The 26,324-nt window shown below is 43.6% G+C and overlaps 1 protein-coding gene across 3 annotated transcripts in view; it reads right to left on the bottom strand.

Annotated features, from left to right (window-relative positions):
• Nucleotides 1-390: 390 nt before the first annotated feature.
• LOC148040461 (thiocyanate methyltransferase 1-like) overlaps nt 391-26,324 on the bottom strand; it is an 83,839-nt gene continuing 57,905 nt past the window's right edge. The window contains exons 5-8 of one of the 3 annotated variants that reach the window (XM_087699577.1): nt 17,285-17,384; nt 794-840; nt 597-675; nt 391-460 (exon numbers count right to left, since the gene is read on the bottom strand). In XM_087699577.1, the coding sequence (XP_087555703.1) occupies nt 413-460; nt 597-675; nt 794-840; nt 17,285-17,384 (274 nt within the window). In that variant the 3' untranslated portion in view covers nt 391-412. The remainder of the gene's footprint in view (nt 461-596; nt 676-793; nt 841-17,284; nt 17,385-26,324) is intronic. The other 2 variants (XM_087699585.1, XM_087699594.1) reach the window with 2 other exon arrangements.

Genomic DNA, 26,324 nt, shown 5'->3' with positions numbered 1-26,324 from the left:
TCACTTTATCTAATTACTTTCAGATGTTAAAACATATCCTGCCCCTCTGTCAATTACTTAAATCATTTAAGCCAGGATAATTACTCAAAGAAAAATTTGTACTAATATGTAAAATATTGAAGTGTTTGCTGGTGTATGATACGGTTTAATCTGTACAGAAAGATCAATGACATTCAATAAATAGATGTGCACTGTGATCCACATTTGCCACTTGACAATCCCCTTATCCAGAAAGAATGGTGTATGATAAGGTTTTATCTGTACAGAAAGATCAATGACAACTGAATTCAATAAGCAGCTGCGCAATGTGATACACATTTGCAGCTTGCCAATCCCCTTTTCTAGAAATAAATAAACAGCTCTTATACATAAAAAAGGTGAAGTTAGAACCGTGTGACACAAATGTAGTTCCCTAAATTTTTGGCACGATCTTTTGCCACCTTCCCAGGTACTCTCGACCCTGCTCATTAAAATGGGGAAATACCTTAAGAAAGAATATATACTAAGCAGTAATACTACCAGGAGAAACTAACATGGTGAGGCAATGGTCAAACAGAAAATTAGGACATGCTCTATCCCAGAATTAAAAGAATCACCTTGCGTTTCTCAATGGCAAACAGATTTTCCTCAATATATGTGCTAACAAAACCTTCTGGGAAAAGAACCCTTTCGTACCTGCAAAGTCACCACAGACAATTCAATTTTGAAAGACATCCATACAAGCACAGGTATCACACACAGGTGCATATGTAGAATGGTGACTTCCAAAAATGTTAAAGATGAGAAATCTCACGCTTCCACAGAAACTGGATATGGAGGGCCACCATCGTGATCATCTAACTTTTCTCAATGAAAAATTCACTTCTGTTAGTAAATTTATTGAAAGAGCTTGGCAAAATTCCCACACTGAAAAAGAACATATTGAATGACACATTCTGCATGCAGCCCAAACACTTATCAACAAGACATCCACAGATACTTCCTGCCACACTTTTTATGCAATCATTGTACACTGATGTGCACATTACTGCTTGAAATCATCAGCTTACAGTTCTTATGTAGGTGCATGCTGATTTGCCTTACTAAAAATAAAATGTTTAGAAAGGAAAGAAAAAGGTTGAGCTTGGTCAGCTGTCACATGCTCATAACACAAGAAAAATGGGTAATGATCTGTATATGTTCCCTGATGATCATCTTAAGGAAGTGTGTAGGCACGTAGAAAAATGAGAGAGCAATTTATTACACCTAGTTTGATCTGTCTTAGCAACATGAAAAAAGGGTTTCACTCATTATATAGGAAAATCCAAAATCAGAATCACTACTGGATATTAATAACTCATTATGTAGGAAAAACCAAAAGTAGAATCGCTACTGGATATTAATAACTGCCAAAGTTTTTTAAAGCAGCTAGTTCCACTCCTTGGCATTCCCTTCCACCATGCTATATGTAGTCACCCATCACCCCTGCTCTGTCACCCCAGAGCAATCAGTAGCTGTCCTCAAGTGGTCAACCTTGTGCCTAGTCCTTAATGATGATTAACAGCCCCATTCAATTAAGAATCATACATTTGGGAGAGAGTTGTGCATTACGGGTACTCCAAGATTGCAGTTTATAAGAGGATTGTTAGGCACACCCCTCCACGCTCGCATTCATGATTGGAACAGTCCTCCCTGCTTATTTTGCAAGTAACATTATGTTCATGTGTTTTTACTTCACAGGCGTGTGCAATGGCAACCCCTTGTCCAATTCACAGGCGTATGCAGTTTATAAGAGGATTGTTAGGCACACCCCTCCATGCTCACATTCATGATTGGAACAGTCCTCCCTGCTTATTTTGCAAGTGACGTTATGTTCATGTGTTTTTACTTCACAGGCGTGTGCAATGGCAACCTCTTGTCCAATTCTACAAAAGCCAAGCAGCTGCCCCCAAACTTGTGCATAGTCCTGAATGGTGAACAGGCCCGGCTGAGAGCAAGAAATCTAAGAATGCAGTTTATAGTGAGCACTCCTCTTGGCACACCAGCATTATTGGTAGAATCCTCCCACTTTTCGAGTGTCTCATATTTCATTAACTGTGTTACAACATCCCCTGGCTAGTCTTCATGGTTCCCAAATACAATGATTGACAACTCCTCAAAGGCACTCCATAATGGTGTCATCCATATAGTCACAGCAGCAATACAACAGTTATTATGTGGAGCAGAATGATTTTTGAAATAAGGCACCTCAACATCCATTAGCATCCCTCTTCCTTGGCTTAAACTCTTTGGTGGAGGACCAATTTATTTGCAAACATAGTGATTGTGGCCAATGTCCCCAGAGCTCAAGTGCTAGACAAGGAAGACGTGGAAAAGCTATGCTTGACATGAAGCCCCCACACACCCACCATAGTCTCCTATGAAAGATGCCAAGGACTTCTCCATAGTGTAGAGGCATTGGATCTACAAAAAGCCTAATGAACAAGCTCAAAAGCCTCAACAGACTCAACAAACCCAAGAGTTCCAGGCTAACAAGCAATCTATGGTCCTTGAAATGCCCTTGCAAGATCCAATCTGCACATGAGACACAACACAAGCTATACTAATGTTGAATGGGACATAGGGAAACAAATATTAGAATCACCTCCGGGAACTCATGAACCCTTAATGGGCTTGCCTCCAAGCATAGGGCCACTGTTGAGCTAACATAGGCATTACATGCTGAATTAGCTAGTTAAATAGCCCCAAAAATGCTTAATTAATGAAAACCCTAAAATGGTGCACGGTTTAAGAGAGCTTTAAAACTGTGCGTGGTACAAGGTCCTAAAACTTTCTATAAATAGGTAGGCTACCCTCCACTTAGCCGAATCTTGTATTTGCAGGTTTCAAACCCTCTAGCTTTGCTGCTCACACCCCGTTTGTAGAGGACATCTCAGCCGAAGCTGCCCTTTACTGTCTACATTAATCTGATGCCTATTTCCAGCCTTCCCTTCACAATCTACACCCCTTGGAGCTGTCACCTACTATCCTCGACCCCTTAGGTGTCTGCGCATCAGCGTAGCAACCAGCTGCCTTGCATTTACTACTGATTCCAGCCTGACGACTGTTCATACTGCTGTTTGACTCTTCCAGCTTCCGCCATGCACTTGGACACAAAGGCTGTGTTTGATCATCCCAGCGGCTGCATGACAGTCCACATCATCATCAAAATCTGTGTTTGCTGTTTTCTCTCTCCTCTACCTGTCTGACCACATACTGCTGTGTTCGCTGATGTCTAACACTCAGAGGCTGCATTGCTGCGTTTCAAGATCCATCAAGAGTACGACAAACTCTTCCGCTCAACAACTCTGCCTCGGTCCACAAGATATGAGAGTTCAAGGTACAGTTTTCATTCCTACACAATTTTTTTGTTGCATGAGCATTGTATATTCAATATTCAATCATTCATTCAAATTTCCATTGTGTTCATTGTCCCTAAGTTACCCTAACCCTAACTGTATTCTATTGAGTTTATGCTTTGTCATACGCTTTCATTTATGTTTCCACCTTAGGCTATTTCTTTACATGGTATCAGAGCAAGCGTATCTTCCACAAAACCTTGACCTTTAATTTGAGAGCCCCTCACAAGAAGCAGGAACAACACAAGGGCAAGATGACTTCGAACACAACTTCACCACATCATCATCATGCTCCCAAGTCTAGCGCATCAAGACACAAGATGGAGTGGGCTTCACAACTTGCTCCTCCTTCATGGAGTCCACAAAACATATGAGATCTCACGAGCTGATTACAATCTCATCCTCATATATCGAGCTCAACAATAGATTGAAAAGTTTTTCCGTTTAGATTCAATGCACCGGTCTAATGATTTTGCAGAAAGGACGAAAGCTTTACAAAGGACTAGCAATCCTGACATGGAGACTGGCATGAAGTACAAATCATTTCCCTCTCTACCACCATCATCTTCGTCTTTACTGCTTTCATCTTTTCCACACACTTCTCCACCTTCATTCACTCCTATGTCAGGTAGGAATGTTACTACTTCTCAATCTTTTGAGTTTACTTCCTCTTTTCCACAAGATATTGGTGATGCTCAAGATGAAGGAACTCTTGATACAAAGTATTGGTTCATAATCCCTGAAGAGGATAGGTTTTTCTTTTTGAACTCAAGAAAAGGCAAGCAAAAATTGCAAAAAAACTATGATGTCTTTTCCTTCACCTTTTACATCTCATGGTCAATTTGATTTTGGTGATTTATCTATTTCTTCACTTGCATTTAATGGACAAAAGGAACCCAACACATTTCCCACATCTACACAAATGACAAATCCATTTAATCTCCCACCCACTATTTCCGTTGCACCACCCTTTCAACCTCCATTAAGTGCACCTTCTATGTCTTCACACATCACATTGGGAGGTCCTTCACAATTAGGCACGCCCTTTAGGACCTCGTCTTTTCCTCAACCGAGTGGTGTCTCCCTAATGGAGGTTCATCCTCCCATCCCTATACTTTCAAGTTTTCCACAGCTTGGAAACGCCACCCAACCTTCACCAAGTGTGGATCAATTGGTACCATAGTTTGTCTCCATGGCATTACCTAGTGGGCCTTTTGGTCATTTTGTTATGCCCTAGCCAACCATTGGACAGGGCCTATGTGTCTCATGCCTCCATCTCCACCAGCACTTTATGGAAACATTCATGTTCATGTGCCTCCACATCAATCAACATCCATTGGACATTATCAACCTATTTCTGCCTACCCACGTCCCTGTCCTACTTATCCCCCTCCACCACCTCCTTATTCCACTTATGCAACAACTCGTGGTTCTTCCTCCTCATCGGCCAAACATGCCTTTTATGATAAGACTCATTTTAACAAGTTGAACTTCACTACTTGGTCAAACTTAATGAGATATATCCTTCACTCACAAAACCTATGGTATCTTGTGCAGGGGTTGAAACCCCAACTTGAGGCCATCGTACTTGTTCCATACATGGTTGTCCGCTCATGGAAGGCTAGGAATGCCTCCACTATTGTCGAGTTGATGCAAGGTCTATTGCCTAAATTTCATTTACAACTTCAACATTTTGACTTAGCATCCGAGCATTGGGCACACTTGGCTGACCACTATGCGGCTCATGATAGGACCTGTCGTATCAATTTGAATCATGATTCATGAGCTCCAAACCTTTAAAATCACTAACCGGATGACCTCTTCTCGCCGAATTCTCAACCAAGGGGGCTGTTAAGTTCTCTAACGATCAAGTCACAATGTTTCTAAACAAGCTGCTAAGGAAATACTTTCATTTTATGCAACAGTTGATCTCACAACTACTATGTCCACTTTCTATGAATTTGAGTGTTAGCTACTATGTTACACTTAGTTGTTCGATCAATTTCATAGCTTGACCTCTACAAACGGGACTCTCATTGCTTCTTCTCAGAAGGGGTAGCAAGGGAAGGATAAATAAAATCAAATTCCAATCAAAATCAAAAACAAACTCAAAACAAAATCAAAAGTAAACTAGTGAGACCGAAGGAAATTCCCAGTCATCTCTAAAACTTGGGTGGTAGAATGTACCAAAGAAAAATCATTATTGCTAACATTATCAGAAGACTGGCCACTTTGATGACAAGTGTCGATCAAAAGCAAGAGGTACAATACCAAAAGTTAAAAAACACACCCATGCCCCTCAGTCGGGCAACCCCCAACAAGGGAGACAAGGTGATGGCAATCCTCAACAAGGGTAGTAGCAAGGCCGGCGGACCCACACTACCACCGGTTAGCCATCACAGTCAACAACGTTCTCAACGCCAGAGAGCTTGTCTGACTAGTCTACAAAGACCCACATTGTCTCCATAGAGACATTTGAGAATGTGAGTCTTGTTCACATTTGCAAGTTACCTCCTGACGAGCTGACTACAAAGGCCCACTTGTCATAAGCAAGTACTTCAGCTACTCCTTAGATCGTGGATAGTAGAGCTACCCATCATATAACCCCCATCGAGGACATTTTCATTTCTCGAGCCCCTACAACCAGACACATCTAAGTTAGCAACAACTCCTTGGTCACGATTCAGGCTCATGGCCGTGTCCCTTTTACCACTCACTAGGGCCCGAATCGCACTACGCTGATGGATGATATACACTATGTATCCCAACTAGGAGTAAACTTATTATCCATCCAACAGCTTTGCTAATTGAATCGAGTAGTCTTCTTCACGGCGATCACAATCAAGGTCCTTGACTCTCAAATTGAATTAGTGATTGCTCACTGTGAGGCACATCCTAGTGACTTGTACCACATGAGACTGTTTCTTTCCAAGCTAACTGCTGAGGGCTCTAAGTTACACCATTTTTAGGCTTTATCCACTACACGAGAACCTACGAACATTGAGAATCTTTGGCATTTTCACTTAGAACATCTTGGATACAACTCCCTTTATGAGTTGTCACATCGCATCGCCAAATGATTGATGGTTTTCCCCACTTGAAGCTATTGCGGGATATCTATAAAGCTTGTCAACTCACAAAGCAGCACCGTACCACATTTCCTCAAAAGTCTTCACATAGAGCTGAGGTGCCTCTTAGATTACTTCATGTTGATCTTTGTGGTCCACAACATCCACCGCCACCTTGAACAGCGCATTGTATTTCTTTTTTATTGTGGATGATCATTCTAGATACATATAGGTGTACTTTCTCAAAAGCATAAGTCTGATGCCTTTATATATTTTTCTACTTCGATACTACTCGTACATAACCAAGCTGGTCGTCGTGTACTATGCATGAGGAGTGACAATGGAAGCAAGTACACCTCCCATGAGCTTTTTGAGTTTCTACAAGAGCATAGTATTTCACACCAGCTTACCTCTACTAACTCCCCTTCACAAAATGGAGTCCTAGAGCATAGGAACCGGACCATCATGAATATGGTACGCTCTATGTTGTTCGCAGCAAAGCTCCCTGAGTGCCTTTGGGTCGAGCCTATTGACACTTTGGTGTACATCCTCAATTGGTTCCCCGCTGCAACTGATCCTCAAAGGACTCCATATGAGGCATTCTTTGATTCCCAACCTGTAGTTTTTCACTTTGGAGTCTTTGGATGTCGTGCTCACTCGTACACCCCTAATGATAAGATAGGCAAGCTCACTCTTCAAGCTGATCTCTTGATTTTTATAGGATACTTCTCTAAAGTGAAAGCCTATCGTTTATTCGATCCTCGGATAAACAAGGTGATTGTTAGAATAAATGTAGTATTTAATAAGAGGGCCATTGTGCAATCTTCTATACCAGATTCTGAGCCCTTTCCTCGCATCATTCCTTCAAAGATAGTGCCTTCTAAGTCGAGTCTACTACCTGCTCCTAACCCACCCGCAGATTATTCAGCTTCCAAGTCCCCTCCACAAGACTCAGTGTCTCACCGGTACCAACAAAACATGCAGGATTCGGGAATCCTTTACCGGATTCCACTCCAAAGAGCTCTAGAAGATCTGCCTAGCTTGCATCTCAACCTTCATTTGCGTCGTCGTTTACAACAAATCACATAGCACATTCTGAGCTAAATAGTTGGCAAGAAACTCTTTAGCACCCCCAGTGGCGAGAGGCCATGGAAAAGCAACTAGAAAGTATTGACTAAAATGAGACTTGGACCTTGATTGATTGTTTGATCCACAAGAAAGTCATCAACACGAAGTGGATTTTTAGGACTAAGCTAAAGGCTGATGGGACTTTAGACAAGTAGAAGGCTCGCCTTGTGGTACAAGGGTTTCGACAAAATCAAGATATTGACTATGAAGAGACCTTTGCTCCTACTATGCAGTTGATATCATTTCGTCTGTTGGTTGCACTAGCCACTCACTACAATTGGCCAATCTAGCACATAGACGTCAAAAGTGCCTTTCTAAATGGATATCTAGAGAAGGAAGTCTATGTGGAGCAACCTCCCATATTTTTTCTACTAGCCGAAAAGATAAGGTCTTTCATTTGTGGAAAGCTCTTTACAGACTAAAGCAAGCACCGCGCTCTTGGTTCCAGAGAGGACTGATGAGTTTCTTTGAATTCACGAATACCATTCTATCCCTTATGACCCAAACTTATATGTGTGTACTACTTCAGAGGGGGTCAGTTATATCCTGCTGTATATAGATGAGGGGATCAGTTATATCTTGTTGTGTATAGATGATTTGCTTATCACTAGCTCAAATTTGTTGCCATAGCAAAATTAAAGGCCTAGCTTTGTTCTACTTTTAAGATGAAAGACCTTCATTTGTTGTCTTATTTTTTGGAACAAAGGTAGTTCAATCTAGGGGTAGTATTTTTGTGTCACAGCAAAAGCACGCTCTTCAGTTAGTGGACTAATATTGTATAGATCAGGCACGGCCTATGGCCACGCCTCTTGATCCTACTATCCATCTTTCTAAGGATTCCCTAGGTCATCCCTTCAACAAACACACCCATAGATCTATAGTGGGAAGCTTCTTTGGTTTATTCACACTAGGCTAGATATAGTGTACTCAATTAGTTTACTTACTTCGTATTTCATTACACCTAGGATGTCACATTGGATAGCATGTCTTCATGTTTTGAGATATTTTCAGTGTACCCATTCTTATGGCCTTTAGATCTGGTTTATGTTTGCATGGGTACACTAACTCTTAAGGGCACGAGATTCTAACACCTAGCGTTCCCTTGGTGGTTTCCTCTTTACCTTAGGCATGACACCCATCTCTTGGGCCAACCATAAGTCAGAGACGATAGCGGCTTCTACAAGCGAAGCTGAGTATCGGGCTTTTTTTATGGTACATCATTATCACACTACACCCAAACAACCTCTATAGTCTTGGTAGACCACTGGGCAACCATTATACACCCTTTGTCCGATGCCCTAGCTACTTACGGTGGGAGACCTTGGGATAAAAATACATAAAAGCAAAATCACTCAAAACTTCAAATTGATCTTCCGTTCTAGCTTAGTTTTTAGGCTTGAGAGGGGGTGTTGAGCTAACGTAAGCATTACATGCCCTGAATTAGCCATTTAAACAGTCCCAAAAATGCTTAATTAATGGTGCATGGTTTGAGAGAGTTTTAAAATGGTGAGTGGTACGAGGTCCCGAAACTTTCTCTAAATATGTAGGCTGCCCTCCATTTAGCCCAATCTTGTTTTTGCGAATTTCAAGTCCTCTAGTTTCACAGCCCACACCCCGTTTGTGAAGGACATCTCAACTAAAGCTACCCTTTGCTATCTACATTAGTCCGGTGCATGTTTCCACCCTCCCCTTCCCAATCTACACCCCCTGGAGCTATCGCCTACTATCCTCTACCCCTCAAGTGGCTGCGCATCAGCCTGCTAAAAGTTGCCTTGCATTTTTTGCTGATTTCAGCCTGGCAACTGTTCACACTGCTGCATTTGACTCTTCTAGGTGCTGCCCTGCACTTGGACATCATCACAAGGCTGTGTTTGATCATCCCAACTGCCACTTGACAATCCACGTCATCATCAAAATCTTTGTTTGTTGTTCTTTCTCTCCTCTATTGGTCCAACGGCACCACACACTGCTGTGTCTACTATTGTTCAACACTCAGAGGCTGCCTTGCTGCATTTCGGAATCCATCAAGAGTATGACACACTTCCGCTCAGCACCTCTGCCTCGGACCATGAGACACGAGAATTTAAGGTACAGTTTTCATTCTTGTACGGCTTATTTGTTGCATGAGCATTGTATATTCAATATTCAATCATTCATTCAAATTTCCACTTTTTCATTGTCTCTGAGTTACCCTAACCTTCCCTAACCTTAACTATGTTCTATTGAGTTTATGCTTTGTCGTACACTTTCGTTTATGTTTCTACGTTAGGGTATTTCTTCACAACCACTAGATAATGGGCCATGCTCACATCACAAGCATTGGTATCCTATAGTACCAATCCACACCATCCCAATGTGTGGAAATGATATCCTATGGGCCTAGAGTCCAAGTAGGGTTATCACACCAAAATGGCACAAATGAGCCCATGATTCCCTTTTCTATGACTCCTTAACTAACCTAGCTTTAGGGTGTGTTGACACAAAGTCACATGGTGATCCACAACTATGACCAATGCGATAAGTGCCCATTCTAGAGATCCACCAATGTCACAATTTCCTCTTATGAATCCTTTGATATATGTCCTCAACAATATCCTTCGGCACAAAGTTAAGGAAACGGCTCTTGAGAAAGCAGCCGAGCTCATATATTCCCTCCACTTCCAAGTAGTGTTTCCACTTGACTAAATATTAGACTTCTTCCAAGAAGAATATTTCCTCCTAAGGTGAAGAAAAAATTTGAGTTACATTGGAATATAACAAGAAATATCTTCCAATCAAAAATCTCCTTCACTAGGACTTGTCCCAAGTACTCTTGCAAATGGCTCAAACAAAATCCAAGATGATATCTTCCATGTCTAGAGGTAAATTCAACTAATAAGATATGTAACTTATCTTCTCAATAATTTGGAATAACCTACAATATGTGAAAGACAAGCTAGTGCACATCATATCAGTCTTTCAGCACCTTTCGGTACCCACATGCCTTCCAAGGATCTTGAGGAGTATGATTCTAGTAGCCCAAAACATAGCACAATCTTGGACTGTTTCAACACCTTCCCATGCAATCATTTACATCTCTTCAATTTTGAGGAGAATGATTCTAGTAGTACAAAATATATTGCAATCTTTGGACTGTTTTGACATATCCTTTGCAATTGTTTACATCACTTGGATATCATGCAAGAAGTCAACTACAAACTGCATTTTTACTCCTTTAAATGCCATGGCTATCAACGGTTTTGGCTCATAACCATACAGCAGCATGAACATCCATACCTTGTAGTCGAATGCTTAGCACGTGTCACTATAAGATTTAAACTCAATACATAGAAAAGATAGCACTTCAAATTGTATTGATAGCAAAGACATAAGCATATGGCATATCCTCCACTTGTTCTTTTGGTTAGTCCATCAATTTGAAGGTGCTTCAAGGATGGCATGGACAAGCACATCTCCAATTTCTAGAAGACCGTTTGCCAAAAAAGATGAGTGAACTTAGGATCACAGTCACTAACAATTTCAACAAGTAATCCATGTAGTTTGTAGAGATATTCCAACAAAGAGACTAGCCAATCCATGGCTTTTAATAGTTGTCTTGTCAAAATGAACTAAGCCATTTTTACCACAATCAGTCGATCACAACCTAGGTTGCATTATGGCCTCAATTTGTTCGGGGCAATCCCACTACAAAGCACATGGATATACTGGTCCAATCTCTATTAGAAATTTAAAGTGGATGTAAACAAATCTCCTTGTCTGTAACATTTAGCTTTACTGAGCTAATACTACATGTACTCATGTGTATGAGTCCATTTTTTATCAAGAATTTGAAGAGGGTGTAACAACCTTGCTTGTTTACACCTTTTAGTTTTCTTGAGCTAGCACTAAAGGTAGTCACTAATAATCGTATAAAACTTTTTTGCATGTATCTCATCAATGGGAACATCCATTTTGCCTTGTTTAAACAATAATCCATCTTTGAAGGAATACTTTTCCACTATCTTTCTCTTGATACCCAACTTCCAAAGTCCAAACCCCTAAAGTTTATGTGCTGCATGTAGACTAGTTTCAAATCCTACTAAAGTGAGGATCTAATTGGCAACCCACCTTCAAAGAAAGAGATGAAATGGTCAAACTTTGCATGAAAGAAAGAGCATTGACACTTGGAATCATACTAAGAGCATCAACAACCTTCTTGGTCGTGCTCTTATAACAACAAGATTTGAAAGTCAAAACTATTGCATCAATTTGTTCACCTTGTGTTGCAACCTCAAAGATTGGGCAATCACAAATGAATCTCAACTAGTAGTGGCCAATCCAAACAATGAATTGAGCACCATACAAATAAGGATGCTAGAGTTTAAGCATGTGGGTGACTGCCAAGAGTTCCTCCTCCTACTACGTGATGTAATGAATCCGGGTATCCCTAAGCTTATAACCCTCAAATGCAATAGGTCGGCTATGTCAATATGAAACAAAACCCCTAGTCTTTTCCCTACAGAAAACCCATATAGGTATGAAGTATGAAACAAGTATGGTTCACTACCTCCGATTGAGCCATAGAAGGCCCTGAAATTTTCTAAATTTCAACTTTCAACTACTTAAGCATTGCAAATATATATCCTAAACCTTTCTTCACAAATGCACAGGCAGCACGAAATTGACCAAACTTGGAGATAGCAGCACAAAATTGCACGAACTTGGAGATGGCTAGTTGATGCAAATTCATGGTTGTCTATGGCAGATTTTGCTTCTTTCATGCCAGTCTTGCCTCAATTTCTATGTGACAAGCTCTAGCAAGAGTGCATAGGTGTTTTGCCCCAATGATGACATGTAAAACATCAAATCCCAAAACTTTCGGCATTGAAGTTTATTGTATATATGGTCAAGTACAGTTTTTTTTCATGTGCTCTTTTTAAAGTGTTTGCAAATGTTTGGTTCATGAACCATAAATGTATGGAAAAATCTATGGCAACACCTATGGCATAGTCATTAGCATCCGTATGAAGCTTGTAAGGTATATTGATATCAATGATCTATGATACCAGTGCACTTGTAATCGACCATTTAAATGTTTGAAAACATTGATCATGCTCAATGTCCCTAACAATAATATGCTCTTTCTTGCTTCGCATACCCTTAAGCAAATGAGGTTAAATGTTCAACATTTTTGGCACAGTTCTCTATGAACTTTTGAAAGAAGCCAATGAAACAACGTTTTAATGAAATATGTTTGTCGTACAAGAAAGCAATTATCTACTTTCCTAGATACAAAAGAAATATATGATTCATCATCTTGCTAGAAAGTTGCACAAGTGTTTGCTAATCCAAAAGGTGAAACCCAAAGCTAATAGTGTCCATATTGCAAAACACGGTTTTCAAAACACCCTCAAGAGCTATCCACATCTAATGGTAACAAGATCTTAGATTACTCTCGAATTTTGAGAAAGCCTATGACTGGACTGGGATTTCCTAGAGGGCACCATGGTAAGGTTGGGTTTCCCCCAGGCTTGGATTTCCAGGGTCTCCGCACTTTACAGATCGGCCACCAACAGGGTTCTCATAGGAGGGAGATGAGGGGAGGAGTTTCGGCTGGAGAGATCGGTCCGACAAGGCTACCCCCTGGCCCCGTACCTGTTCCTTCACTTTGCAAAGGCGATGTCTCACTTCCTCAGGTCACATGTGAGCGGTTTACGCGGCCTCCGACTTCCAGTAAGAGAGGAGACCGAGCTGTTAGACTCTAAGTATGCAAATGACACAGCGCTCTACATAGAGGACGACGAATTGATGCTGGAGAGAGTGAGGTTGGCTCTTGAGGTGTTCTGCACTGCAGCGGGAGAAAAAATCAATTGGCAAAAGTCGGTTGGATTCCTCACAGACCCGAACTCCAGCACGGAGTGGGGCGTCCACCTGGGATTTAGATGGGTGAGCAGAGGACAGACCGTCCGGTACCTAGGGTTCCAGGTGGGACTCGACATCACTCCCGCCCAGCAGTTTCTTCCAGTCCTCCATTCTATTCGGAGGAAGCTGACCTACTGGAGCACGGCTCGCCTCTCACTAGCTAGCCGAGCCCTCATTGTTAACCAGGTCCTCTTAGCAACGGCCTGGTACATCGCCTCATGTTGGTGCTTCTCCTCCTACGTACTACAACTTCGCCGCCTAGTGCGGAACTTCCTTTGGTCCGGGTCAAACGGCTCCAAGGATTCCAAGGCCAAGGTGGCGTGGGCGACCATCATACGACATCGGTCAGAGGGAGGGCTTGGAATCATAGACCCAGAGTATCAGAGTATGGCCCTCCTAGGCAAGCTAGTTGTCCACGGCCTCACATTGGGAGGGCAGACCTGGAAGGTCCTATTGCAGGAGGGTCTTCAGGACTGTAGATGGAGGCTTGGCGGTGAGTGGAGGCCGTCCCTAAGATGGATCTTCACGACAGCCCAAATCACCCCCCCTAGATCACCCTTCCTACGCAGCTTGCTCCACGTGTGGCAGGGCCTCCATAAGGCCCTTATCCAGAGCCCCCCAGGCTGCCAGGAGGAGATAGATCGTCAACCGGTGATTTGGAACCCCCAAGTCAGGGACCCGAAAGGGGCACAGATCGGTGAGCACCCCCACATCCAGTGGGCTGGTTGGGAGGCTGGCCCAGCTCGTATAATCAGGACATGGCGGAAGGTGTATAGGATGGCGGACAAGGAGGTGCTGAAGCAAGTGTCAGGCTGCCAGCGAGGAGTGGAGCTAAGGAGAAGGGAAATAGACGAAGCAATACCTCAGGAGTGGCTAGCTCCCCCGATCCGAGAGCTGATAGAGCCCGGGGAGGTATGGGCCGCCAAGTTTTCACCAGCAGGCATCCCCTTACAGGTGGCAAGAAGAGTGGGTGGCGCTCCACCTGGGACCTTTTTCACAGTGCAAGAAGGGGGGCGTCTGGCTCTTGACAGAGGGTAGCAGGACGAGGGGATAGCTGTCCTTTCATGAAAGAGGATCCGGGTGATTGGCCTTCAAGGGAAGATATGGCGGCTGGACCCTTTGGTCTTTTGGCAGGAGCTCAGGGAGTGGCGCCTCTAGATCTGGAAAGAAAGGCCACTTGATGAGCTGGAGTGGGATCCGAGAGAGTGGCTTTGGCCGGCCACTGTGGTCGCCAAGAAGCCACCAAGGTTCCCGGAGTACACCGCCAGGATTGGCAGACACATACTGATGCAGGAGGACATGGATTGGGCGCCATCACGTAGCACGCACTGAGCGGAGCACAACATCAAGGAGCCGTTCCGATGGGCCTTCTGGCGCCGCATATGGGACAGCTAGAGGCCGAGGAGGGTGTCGTATTTTTTGTGGCTGGTGGCACATGGAGACTTGGCGGTGGGAAGTTGGCTTGCCCAGATGCAAAAGAAGGGAGTTTGTAAGTGCTGCACACAACAGTCGATGGAAACCCCAAAGCACTACCTTTGGTCATGTGAGGCGGCACAGCTTGTGTGGAGAGGAGTATGCCGCATCCTGCGCCGAATAGCACCCAGCCTTGGTTGTATCTCTTGGGGTGCTTTCTGTTGGCAGGCGGTCAACCAAGGCCACCACCTTCTGTATGAGGCCGAGATGCAGGACACGATATTCATGATCGAGGCAGGGTCGTGCGCAATGGTGAGTTTAGAGGCTCTACCCATCCGCCAGGTACTGGAGCCCACAGCAGACCGCTCTGAGGTATGGGAAATCATAGGGAGTCTCACTAGTTGGCATATCTGGAAGGCATGGTGTCAGGTGGCTTTCGGCGGAGAGAGACCTTCAGTACACGCAACCCTAGCAGAGCTCTAGACCTCCATCATCCACTCCCTTCGAGGCCGATGGGATCAGGTGCAGGGCGAGTCTAGGGCTTGCCAGGAGCTCCATGGTCATTTCATGCGCACTTGGGGCGGCCAGGACCTGTTCTTCGTAATGCAGGCAAGCAGCCCCAGATGGCGATACACCCCCCCCCCCCCCCCCCCCCAATGGCTTCTTGCCCCTATCCCCCCCAGACCACCTTGAGAGGCTTGTATATATGATGTATCTGTGACTCTCACCAGCTCCAGCTTGGTCTGTTGAGCATGAGTACTTCTTTGTATTTAGGTTTTTTCTGGAGTAATATAACTAGCCATATTTTATTTGCAAAAACAAGATCTTAGATTGATCTTGGTGAAGTACTTCACACCGCAGCTTCTCTCTATGATATCCAAGATCTTGGGCAAAAACCTATAGGCTATTCTCAATGGTTACCATATTGAGATCTTTGTAGTCCACACAAAGGCACACCTTTCCATCCTCCTTTTTAGTGATTTGCAAGCCACCACTTCTCCAAGAATCAAATTCAAGGAGAATTATTAATGAATCCATTCTCAATAATCTCATAACTGCCTAGCTATCTCATCACCCTCTTTTGGACTGAACCTATAGGTTACCAAGAGAGGAGTGTTTCTATCATGTGACCTAATGTTACATGAGAGGGTTTGAATTCCATTGAGTAATCTCAGCAAATCCGGTTAAGTTTGACCATTCATGCCCTTATAACATTACTATTTCGCACTGTAAGAAAATTAAACTGGAAGGAAAAAAGATTGGACTTTATCAACAAAACATAGATAACCTTTAATATTAGACTACTTGTATTCCAAAGATGAAATCATATATACATCATACTCAATTTACTTTGGACAATGGACATCCCTCAACTACATGATAGCAATCAGCAAACTCAAAAGAAATTACATGAATTTGACGATCTATATGAAGTGAGGCAGATATAATGACATCAACATGGTCGAACATCGTTAGTTAAAAGTTGAAAGCTTCACACTACTACTAGATCTTGAGATCTACTAGGTGCATACAGTTTAGGTACAAGAATGCACGTAAGTTCTTAAGCTAGGTGTACCAAGCAAAATGCAGCCTTCAATTGTATAAAGAGTAAGAAGCCCAGTTCAAATAAGGGCCTACGAATCTTGTTGATCTGGGAATTTCGATAACAATGTCAATACCTTATTGAATCAAGAAATTGCTATATAGGATTGTCAAAAATACAAAGCATTGATGACTTCAACAATATAACTTACATTCAATAAGATTTTCTATCCCTTCCTTTTGGCACCCATGGACACGTAATCTGTTATGTAAGAATCGTGGTATATTTCTCATAAGAACTTTATCTAGTGCCACATTTCTTTGATACTAGGGAATTTTCATTCAATCCTTGAGAATTCGAGATCTTCAATTTATTTTTTTTCATAGATGATATTGGCAACTTCAACAGCTTTTATTCATTGATGATATTGGTAACTTCAACAATATAACTTATGATACAAAAGGATTCACTATTCTTCCCTTTTGGTGCCCATAGACAATTTCCCTAGTGTTATGGATCATGGTATATTTACTATGGGTATTTTATCTAGTGCCACATCGCTTTCATATGTAATCAGAATTTTCGATTATAAAAAACATCAATGTATATTGGCAATCTTTTGAAAGCCCGTTGGCCTTCATCATTTTCACCCGCCTATCTTATCATTAAAAGATGTTATTCTAATCAGCAGTCATAAGATGTTTGTTAGTAAACAATTGCAACAATTGAACAAATCAAAACAATTCCCACTTTTCAAAATAGAACAAAGCTAATTTGAACTGATTATATTTCATTTCTGGGTCTTTGAAAATGAAGATAGAAAGGAACTCGTTGCCTATATTGTTGAATCTTACTGGAAACATAATTGTAATTAGCTCGCCATCAGCATCAAGTAGCTCAGACATTTTGGATGCCCATAGGGGTCTTAATCGAGGCTCTAATGCGCAAAAGAACCTATACATGAGCATATTATATTAGACAATTATATGATCAAGAATAGAGATTCAGTTCACCAGGTACTTAGTCATGAATGCACCCAAAGTGACCAAACCAAGCCCAAAAACAGCACTCAGCAACTAAATTTAGACAACTTAAAACTTATTGCTTATATCATTGAATCTTGCTGGAAACATAACTGTAATCAGGCCACCATCAGCATCAAGTACTTCAGACATTTTTTATGCCCATGGAGATCTTAAGGCAAGCTCTAATGTGCAAAAGTTCCTACACATGAGTATATTATTAAGGCTATCTGAAACCAGCCTTCCTCCTCAGATAGGGTGGTAATTACCTAATTTAACAATAATTACAACAAGTAAACAATTCATACAAACTGAAATGCACACTTTACCACTTAAATCTTGGACAATGGACAGCCTATTGGCCCCAAAATTGGTGCCTTTGCGGTATTTCTTTACCTTCAGTTGCAAATGGATGGAGTCCCTTGTCATAAATGACCAGCAAGCCTCCAAACCATTTTGCTCCTTCGTTTGCTCGAGCCCCCCTTTTCAAGCCATGCACTCCCCTCCCCAGCCCTCTTTGGATTCCTTCTAGCTGGCAGCCCTCTCTTTGACCATTGGCCCCTCTTTGATTGTTTGAACTTTGATACTTCTCTCATCTACAAAAGGTACTCCTCTCCTCCATGCTTCTACACTGATTCAGCAAGCACTTGTGATCTACCATTCTCATCTTCCTCTCTCGGATCTTGATTCTTGAATGGACTTGTGATTTGTCATTTTCGAATCTCACCTCCCATCCGCTCTTTCCCGCACCGGGGCACCCTATCAAAGCATTTGCCATTCTCAAATCTCATCTCCCATCCCCTCTATCCCACACCCTATCAAAGCATTTGCCATTCTCATCTCCCATCCCCTCTCTCTCACTCTTGCTCTTTCAACTTTACCCCAACCCTCGAGCCTCTGAAGTCTCCCTCTCAGCTTTCAAGAGTCGAGACTCTCTCTCTCTCTCTCTGTCTCTCTCTCTCTCTGGGGCCTCTTTATCCGTCATCGACACCATGACTCGTGAGAAGCACGAGGCCTTCAATTTGCATATAATCCATGTGGAGAGGGACACAAAGAAGTCCAACTCCCACCATTGGACATGCAAGTATTGCGGGAAGCACTATACAAGTGGTGCAACTCGGCTTCTCCAACATCTTTCCAAGACGGGGGGGCAAGTTGCTCCATGCAAGGAGATCCCTCCGGAGGAGATTCTCGCCAAAATGAGAGGGGAATCACAAGAGGAGGAAGTGGCTTATCGGCACCAACTCCTATGCCTACTAACGAGGAAGCATCCAATGTGGGCGTATCTTCAACCGATGCGGGAGAGGCCTCTACCATTGGTGGTGGGGGCTCCACATCCACATCCGGCTCCAGCAAAAGACAAAGAGTGGAGGCTTATGCGGTGCCGGAGAAACAATCGTCTCTCTCTCAAGCTCCCGTTCATGTGCGTGGATCAGTTGCCTTTCTTAGAGAAAGGCAACGACTTGCGGACATTGAAATTGCACACACGGTGATTGAGTGCAATCTTGCATTCAATGTCCTAAAGCAAGAGCAATGGAAGAAGATGGTAAAATCCATTGCCAATGTGGGTCCATGTGAAGGATGAACCGGTGTCACACACAACGACATGAGGACGAGAAAGATTGATAAAGAGAAGGAGAGGATTGATAGAGCCCTTGATCCTATTCGGGCCGCATGGATAAAATATGGTTGCTCTATTCTAACTGACAGTTGGAGTGATCATAAGAAACGGGGCATCATCAGTATACTCGTCTCATGTCCACTTGGCACTTACTTTTTACGGGCCGTAGAAATCTACAAGAGGGGGAGAAAAATGACGAGTGCATTCATCTACCGCCACATTCGACAAGCTATCATTGAGGTATACATTGCAATTTGCATTTTAAATTTGTTTCACTTTCTTTCATTATGATAATAATAAATATCATGATTCATAATTGAAATTTGATTTATACATAACTTGTAATTTGTAAATTGTGGTTATAGGTGGGCCCCTCAAATGTGGTGCAAGTTGTTACCAACAATGCATTGAATTGTCGGCACATGGGCCATTTTCTTGAGGCCGAGTTCCCTACGACTGTGTTGACTCCATGTGCAAGACATTGTTTGGACTTACTCATGGAAGATATTGGGAAGCTCAAGTGGGTGAAGAGGGTAGTCCGCAAAGCTACATCAATTTTCACATTCTTCACGGTAAAGGTAAAGGTGCTTGCGATGTATCGTGAGCATAGCACATTGGAGTTGAACAAGTTTTTTTCAACTCGCTTTGCTTACATGTGGTTATTGCTGGAGCCCCTTTATGAGGTGCAAACAATGGTGTTCACTCTATGGAATGAGTGGGATGAGCATGAGACAGAGGAGGCCAAAGCCATGCAGCGCTTGTGCCTTAATGAGCAGTTTTGACAAAAAGTCCATGTCGTTGTCATTGTCGTGACTCCCTTTTATAGGGTGTTACATATGAGTGATTGTGAGGGATCCACCATGGGTCTTCTCGTTCACTTCTTTAAAGCAGCATTGGCGGAGGCACGTGCTTGTACATGTTGTGCTAAGAATTGCTCTTAGCCACTTAAACAGCCCCAAAACATGCTTATTTTAGGCTTATTTTAGCCAAAACCCTAAAATGGGAAGCAAATCAAGAGAGTTAGGTGGGAGAGGATCTAGAACCCTTAGTTTCTATAAATTGGCAGCCAGCCCTCCACTCTTTCCTTAATCCCGCTTTTGCAGGTTTCTAGTGTTATCAGCTTGTTGCCCACACCCCGTTCGCGTAGGACATCTCAGCCCTTGCTGTTCATCACTGTTCCCTACAGTTTGGCGCCTGTTTCCAGCCCTCCACACGCTGATTGCTATTGTTTCTGCCTGGCGACTAACTGCTAGTCATCTGCACTGTTGTTGTACAGCCTGCCACATCAGTAAACTGCTGCATTTGCAGGCCCCAGTTGCCACCTTGACAACTTCTCTCTCCTGCTGCAGTCGCTGCAATCTTTCTCTTACCTGTCAGCTGTCGTCTGCAGTTTTCTCTGTCCTCACAGCTACGTTTGGCAGTTTTCTCTCTCTACCTGCTACGCCTAGCAGTTTTTCTCTCTCCTCAGCTATTGTAAGCCTGCGTTTGCCGGTGTTCGACATCCGAAGGCTGCCTTGCTACGATTCGAGATCCGTTCGGAGTACAACACACTCTCCAACTCATTACCCCTACCCTAATCCTTGAGACAAAGGAGTTCGAGGTTCAATATTCATTCACTGCATGGTGTGTTTGCTGCATGAGCATCGTATTATTAGTAGTAATATCATTTCATTTATTAATTGTGTTCATTGTCTCTGAGTTACCCTAACCCTAACCCTAACTGTGTTCTTTTATCAGTCTGTGCTTTGTCGTACGGTTTTGTTTATGCTTCTATGTTAGGGTATTTTCTTTACATGGTATTAGAGCTTGGTACTCTCTGAGAAGCCTAGGCCTTTGATTTGAGAGCTCTTCGCAAGAAGCAAGAACAACAATAGATTCAAATGACTTCGAACACATCAACATTGATTCTGTCTCCAGAACAGCCTATGCTGAGAACCGAGCGAGAGTGGGCCAATCAGCTTGCTTCACAAAGTTCTGACATGGTGGAAGACACATCTGAGTACATGGAAGAAAAGATAGGCAAGCTAACCTCTGAAGAATATAAACTGATCATCGTCTGTCGACGAAAGAAGATTAAGGAGCTCGACCGAAGGATTGCCCTTCAAGAAAAGCTTCTAAATGAAGGTATGCTTGAATTTCACTCTTCAGGTGTTGCACGTAAGCCTGATGATGTTGCAGGGCCATCGAGACCTCCATCAAGGATGGGCCCCCCTTTTGGAGAGCAAGATCCGGAGTATGTTCCATTTTTTCAAACTCTTCCATCCTCTCCGATGCAAGGTACTTTTGATTCGTCTTTTGTGCATTCTTCTTTTACCTCTTCCGTTTTGCAATATACTAATAGAGGTCATGTGGCAGAAAGAGTCCAGTCTGTTGACTACGGAAAAGGTCCTCTTGAGAATCAATTCTTGTATGTTAACACACGTCGAGGGGATTATAAGAAAAAGGCAGGTAACTCTTCTTCTGCCCTTCCTTCTTTTCCATCTACTTCACATAATCAAAATGAATTTGGTGTTCCTTTGACTTCATTACAGGTGCATCATCATCTTCACAATTTCATTTTCAATCTTTAAATTATAAAAATGAACAAAAAGAATCTGCACCTCATACACCTCACTTTCAAAACCCACCCATCCCACCACATTCTTCCACTACTTCACCACTCCCATTTAAATCATTTACATTTCCATTTCAAACACCTCATGTCGCACCACACATCCCACCGAGAGGTTATGGAAACATAGGCACATCCTTTAGGACCTCATCCTTCCCTCAACCGAGTGGTGTTCCACCTACCTCATACACACTTTCGAGATCATTGCAGCCTGGGTATCCCACTCAGTCTCTCCTGAGTGTGGATCAGTTACCTCCACAGTTTGTCTCCATGGCATTGCCTAGTGGATCTTCTAGTCATCCTAATGTGTCGCAGCCTCACTTTGGACAAGGCTATCGTGTCCCAATGTCTCCACCTACACCGGCACCTTATGGAAACATTCATGTTCCAGTATCTCCGTATCAATCAAGATTCGGCACTCATTGGACACTCACAACCTCCTTCTGCCTACCCACCTCTTCCCCCTTCCTCTTTCTCTTATCAGACACACCCACCTCCATCATCTTTTCCACCATCATCTTACGCCACCTACCCGACACCTCATGATTCTAGCTCATCTTCTGCCAAGAATGCATTTAATGACAAGACTCGTTTTAACGGGTCAAACTTTACTACTTGGTTGAATTTGATGAGACATGTCCTTGACTCACAGAACCTATGGGATCTTATGCAGGGGTTGGAACCCCAACCCGATCCCACATTTGTTCATGAGGTCGTCTGCTCATGAAAGGCTAGGAATGCCTCCGCTATTGTCGAGCTGATGCAGAGCTTATTGCCTGAGTTTCATTCTCAGCTTCAGCATTTTGACTTAGCGTCAGAGCGATGGGCACACATGACTGACCGCTATGCGGCTCGGAATAGAACCCGTCGTATTAATCTTGACCATGAGCTTCAGCTTTTCAAAATCACTAACCGGGATAACTTGAAAGTCAAGTTGGCTGAGTATCAGCGTCTTCTCGCTGAATTCTCCACTACGGGGACTCCCAAGTCCTCTGACGATCAGGTCACATTGTTCCTAAATAAACTCCCCAAGAAATACTTTAATTTTGTGGAAGAAATAGTTTCAAAGCCTACCATGCCTACATTCTATGAATTTGAGTGTCAGTTTTCCATTACGCACGGTTGTTCGATCAGTTTCATATGAATTCCTCTTCAGAGGGGGCTCTTTTTGATCATTCTCAAAAAGGGCAACAAGGGAAGGGCAAACCAAACCAAACCTCCACTCAAAATCAAAATCAAACTCAAAAGCTAAATCAATCTGGGGATTCTCAAGAAAACTCCAAATCACAACTTAAACCAGGGTGGCAGAATGTACCCAAAAAGAATAGGCCATTTTGACGACGAGTGTTGATCAAAGGCATGAGGCACAACACCAAAACCTAAGTCTCAGACCCCCGCCCCTTAGTTGGGCAACCCCCAGCAGGGGAGACAGGTGATGGCAAGGGGCACTTTAAAGGTCAGATTCACATTGCCACCGCACAGCCATCTCAGTCGACAACGTTCTCAACTCCAGAGAGCTTGTCTAACTGGTCTGCAGAGGCCCACATCGTCTCCGTAGAGACATCCGATGCAAGTCTCGTCCACATCTGTGAGTTACCTCCTGACAAGGTTACTGCAAAGGCCCACTCGTCAAAGCCGAGCACTTCAGCTCCAATTTGGATTATGGACAGTGGAGCTACACATCACATGACTCCTATAGAGAACATTTTCCGTACCTGAGCCCCTGCAGCCAGGTGGGTCCGTGTAGGAAATAACTTCTCGGTCAAGATTCAAGCTCAAGGTTGCATCAGTTTTGCCACCGACAAGGGTCCGGATCTAGTTTCGCTGGACAATGTATATCATGTCCCTCAGCTTGGAGTGAACTTGTTATCTGTTCAACAGCTTTGCCGGTTGGGGTGAGCAGTTTTCTTTACAGCGACCACAGTCGAGGTCCTTGACTCTCTGACTAGTTTAGTGATTGCTCGCGGTGAGGCACAGCCTGATGGCCTATACCACATGACTCACTTTCTCACCGGGCCGACTGCGGAGGACTCCGTGTTCCATAGCTTCCAGGCCTTAGCCACATCTCGAGAGCCTATGCACAATGAGTGTCTTTGGCATTTTCGCTTAGGGCATCTTGGTTATGACTCACTTTATGAGTTGTTACGCCGTGAGCTGGTTGAGGGCCTTCCACCCCTGAAGCTAGCTCGAGATGTCCGTAAAGTCTGTCAGCTCGGGAAGTAGCACCGTACCCCATTTCCTCAGCAGTCTACACATAGAGTTGAGGAGCCTCTTAGATTGATTCACGTTGATCTATGCGGACCGACATCCACTGCTGCTTTGAATGGTGCCCTGTACTTCTTTTTGATAGTGGATGATCATTCTCGATACATGTGGGTGTACTTCCTCAAGCATAAGTCAAATGCTTTCATATATTTTTCTGCTTGGGTAATGTTGGTTCATAACTAGATTGGTCGTCGTGTCGGGTGCATGAGGAGTGATAGTGATGGTGAGTTTATCTCCCACAAGTTTTTCGAGTTTCTATAGAAGCATGGCATTTCTCGCCAACTCACCTCTCCCAACTCCCCCTCTCAGAATGGAGTCGTAGAGCGTAGGAACCGCACAGTCATGGAAATGGCACGCTCTATGCTGTTTGCAGCAGAGCTTCCTGAGTGCCTTTGGGTCGAGACTATTAACATTTCGGTGTACATCCTCAATCGATGCCCGACTACGGCTCTTTCTCAAAAGACCCCATATGAGGCATTTTTTGGCTCTCGGTCTGTTATTTCCCATTTCAGAGTCTTCGAGTGTCGTGCGTACACACGCACGCCTGATGACAAGATAGGTAAGCTTACTCCCCGGGCTGATCTCCTTATTTTTGTGGAATATTCCTCTGAAGTGAAAGCCTATCATTTGTTCGATCGTCAAACAAACAAGGTGATCGTTAGGCAGGATGTTGTTTTTTACGAGAGGGATATTGTGCAGTATTCTGCACCAGATTCCGATCCGCTTCCTTCTTCCACATCATCAGAGATCGTGCCTACTGAGCCTGGTCTGCTTCCCGCTCCTGACATTCCTGCAATTTCTTCAGCTCCCAGGTCCCCCTTCACGAGACCCGTTACCTTGCTAGTACCAACAAACCATGCGGGATTCGGGGATCCTACCATCAAATTCCACTCCAAAGGGACCTAGAAGATCTACCAGGTTTGCTCCTCAGGCATCATTTGCAACGTTGTTTACAGCTGATTACATAGCGCATTCTGAGCTGGATACATGGCAAGAGGCTCTTCATCATCCTCAATGGTGAGAGGCCATGGAAAAGGAGCTAGAGAGTATTGATCAAAATGAGACTTGCCCATTGGTGGATCGTCCGAGCGACAAGATAGTCATCGGGACAAAGTGGATTTTTAGGACAAAGCTAAAAGCTGATGGGACTTTAGACAAGTACAAGGCTCGCCTTGTAGTGCAAGGGTTTCGACAGAAGCACGGCATTGATTATGAAGAGACCTTTGCCCCTACTGCACGGTTGACTTCCTTTCAATTGCTACTCACGCTCGCCGCTCACCACGGCTGGCCAATACATCAGATGGATGTCAAGAGTGCCTTCCTAAAGGGATACTTGGAGGAGGAAGTCTATGTGGAGCAACCACCGGGCTTTCCTTCAAGGAACCCTAGGGATAAGATATTCCGCTTGCAGAAAGCTCTTTATGGGTTGAAGCAAGCACCGCAGTCTTGGTTCCATAGAATGGATGAGTTCTTACAGACTCATGAATTCCATTCTACCCCTTATGACCCGAACTTATATGTTCAATCCACACCAGAGGGGGTTAGCTATATCTTGCTATACGTTGATGACTTACTCATCACAGGTTCAGATTCTACTGCCATAGCGGAAATTAAGGCTAAGCTTAAAGCTACATTTGAAATGGCAGACCTTGGTTTGTTGTCCTATTCTTTGGGGATGGAGGTAGTTCGTTCTGGAGGATGTATTTTTGTAACATAGCAGAAGTACGCACTTCAACTTGCGGAACAGTACACTTTGGATCAGACACAACCAGTGGCCATGCCTCTTAATCCTATTGTCCACTTGTCGAAGGATACCCTAGGCCAGCCCTTCGATGCACACACCTATCGTTCTGTTGTAGGAAAAGTTCTTTGGTTAATTCACACTAGGACAGATTTAGATTACTCAGTTAGCATACTCAGTCAGTATTTCACAACACCTAGGATATCACATTAGATTGCATGTCTTCGTGTGTTGCGTTATTTGCGGTGTACTTTTTCTTATGGCTTGACATATGGTTCTGGTTTATGTTTGCAAGGGTACACTGATTCTGATTGGGTAGGAGATCCTGACACTCGGCGTTCCCATGGCGACTACCTCTTTACCTTGGACACGGCTCCCATTTCTTGGTCCAGTAGTAAGCAAGAGACGGTGGCGGCTTCCACGGCCGAGGCTAAGTACCGGGCTCTCTTCGATGGCACCACCGAGGCCACCTATTTGAGAAGTTTACTGGTGGCCCTTCATTTTCCATGTGACTCTCCAACAGTTGTCTACTGCGACAACCAGAGTGTCGTTGCCCTTGCGGGCAATCCAATCATCACACCACGGACACGGCATGTGGGAGTCCACTTCCACTCTTCCAAAGAGCAGGTTGAGC

Source organism: Lygodium microphyllum, chromosome 2 (assembly GCF_053477565.2).
Source record: "Lygodium microphyllum isolate KBCC chromosome 2, Lygodium_microphyllum_v1.1.10, whole genome shotgun sequence".
NCBI lineage: Eukaryota > Viridiplantae > Streptophyta > Polypodiopsida > Schizaeales > Lygodiaceae > Lygodium > Lygodium microphyllum.
Note: the sequence above shows the minus strand (reverse complement) of the source record. Positions and strands in the feature narration are given on the sequence as shown.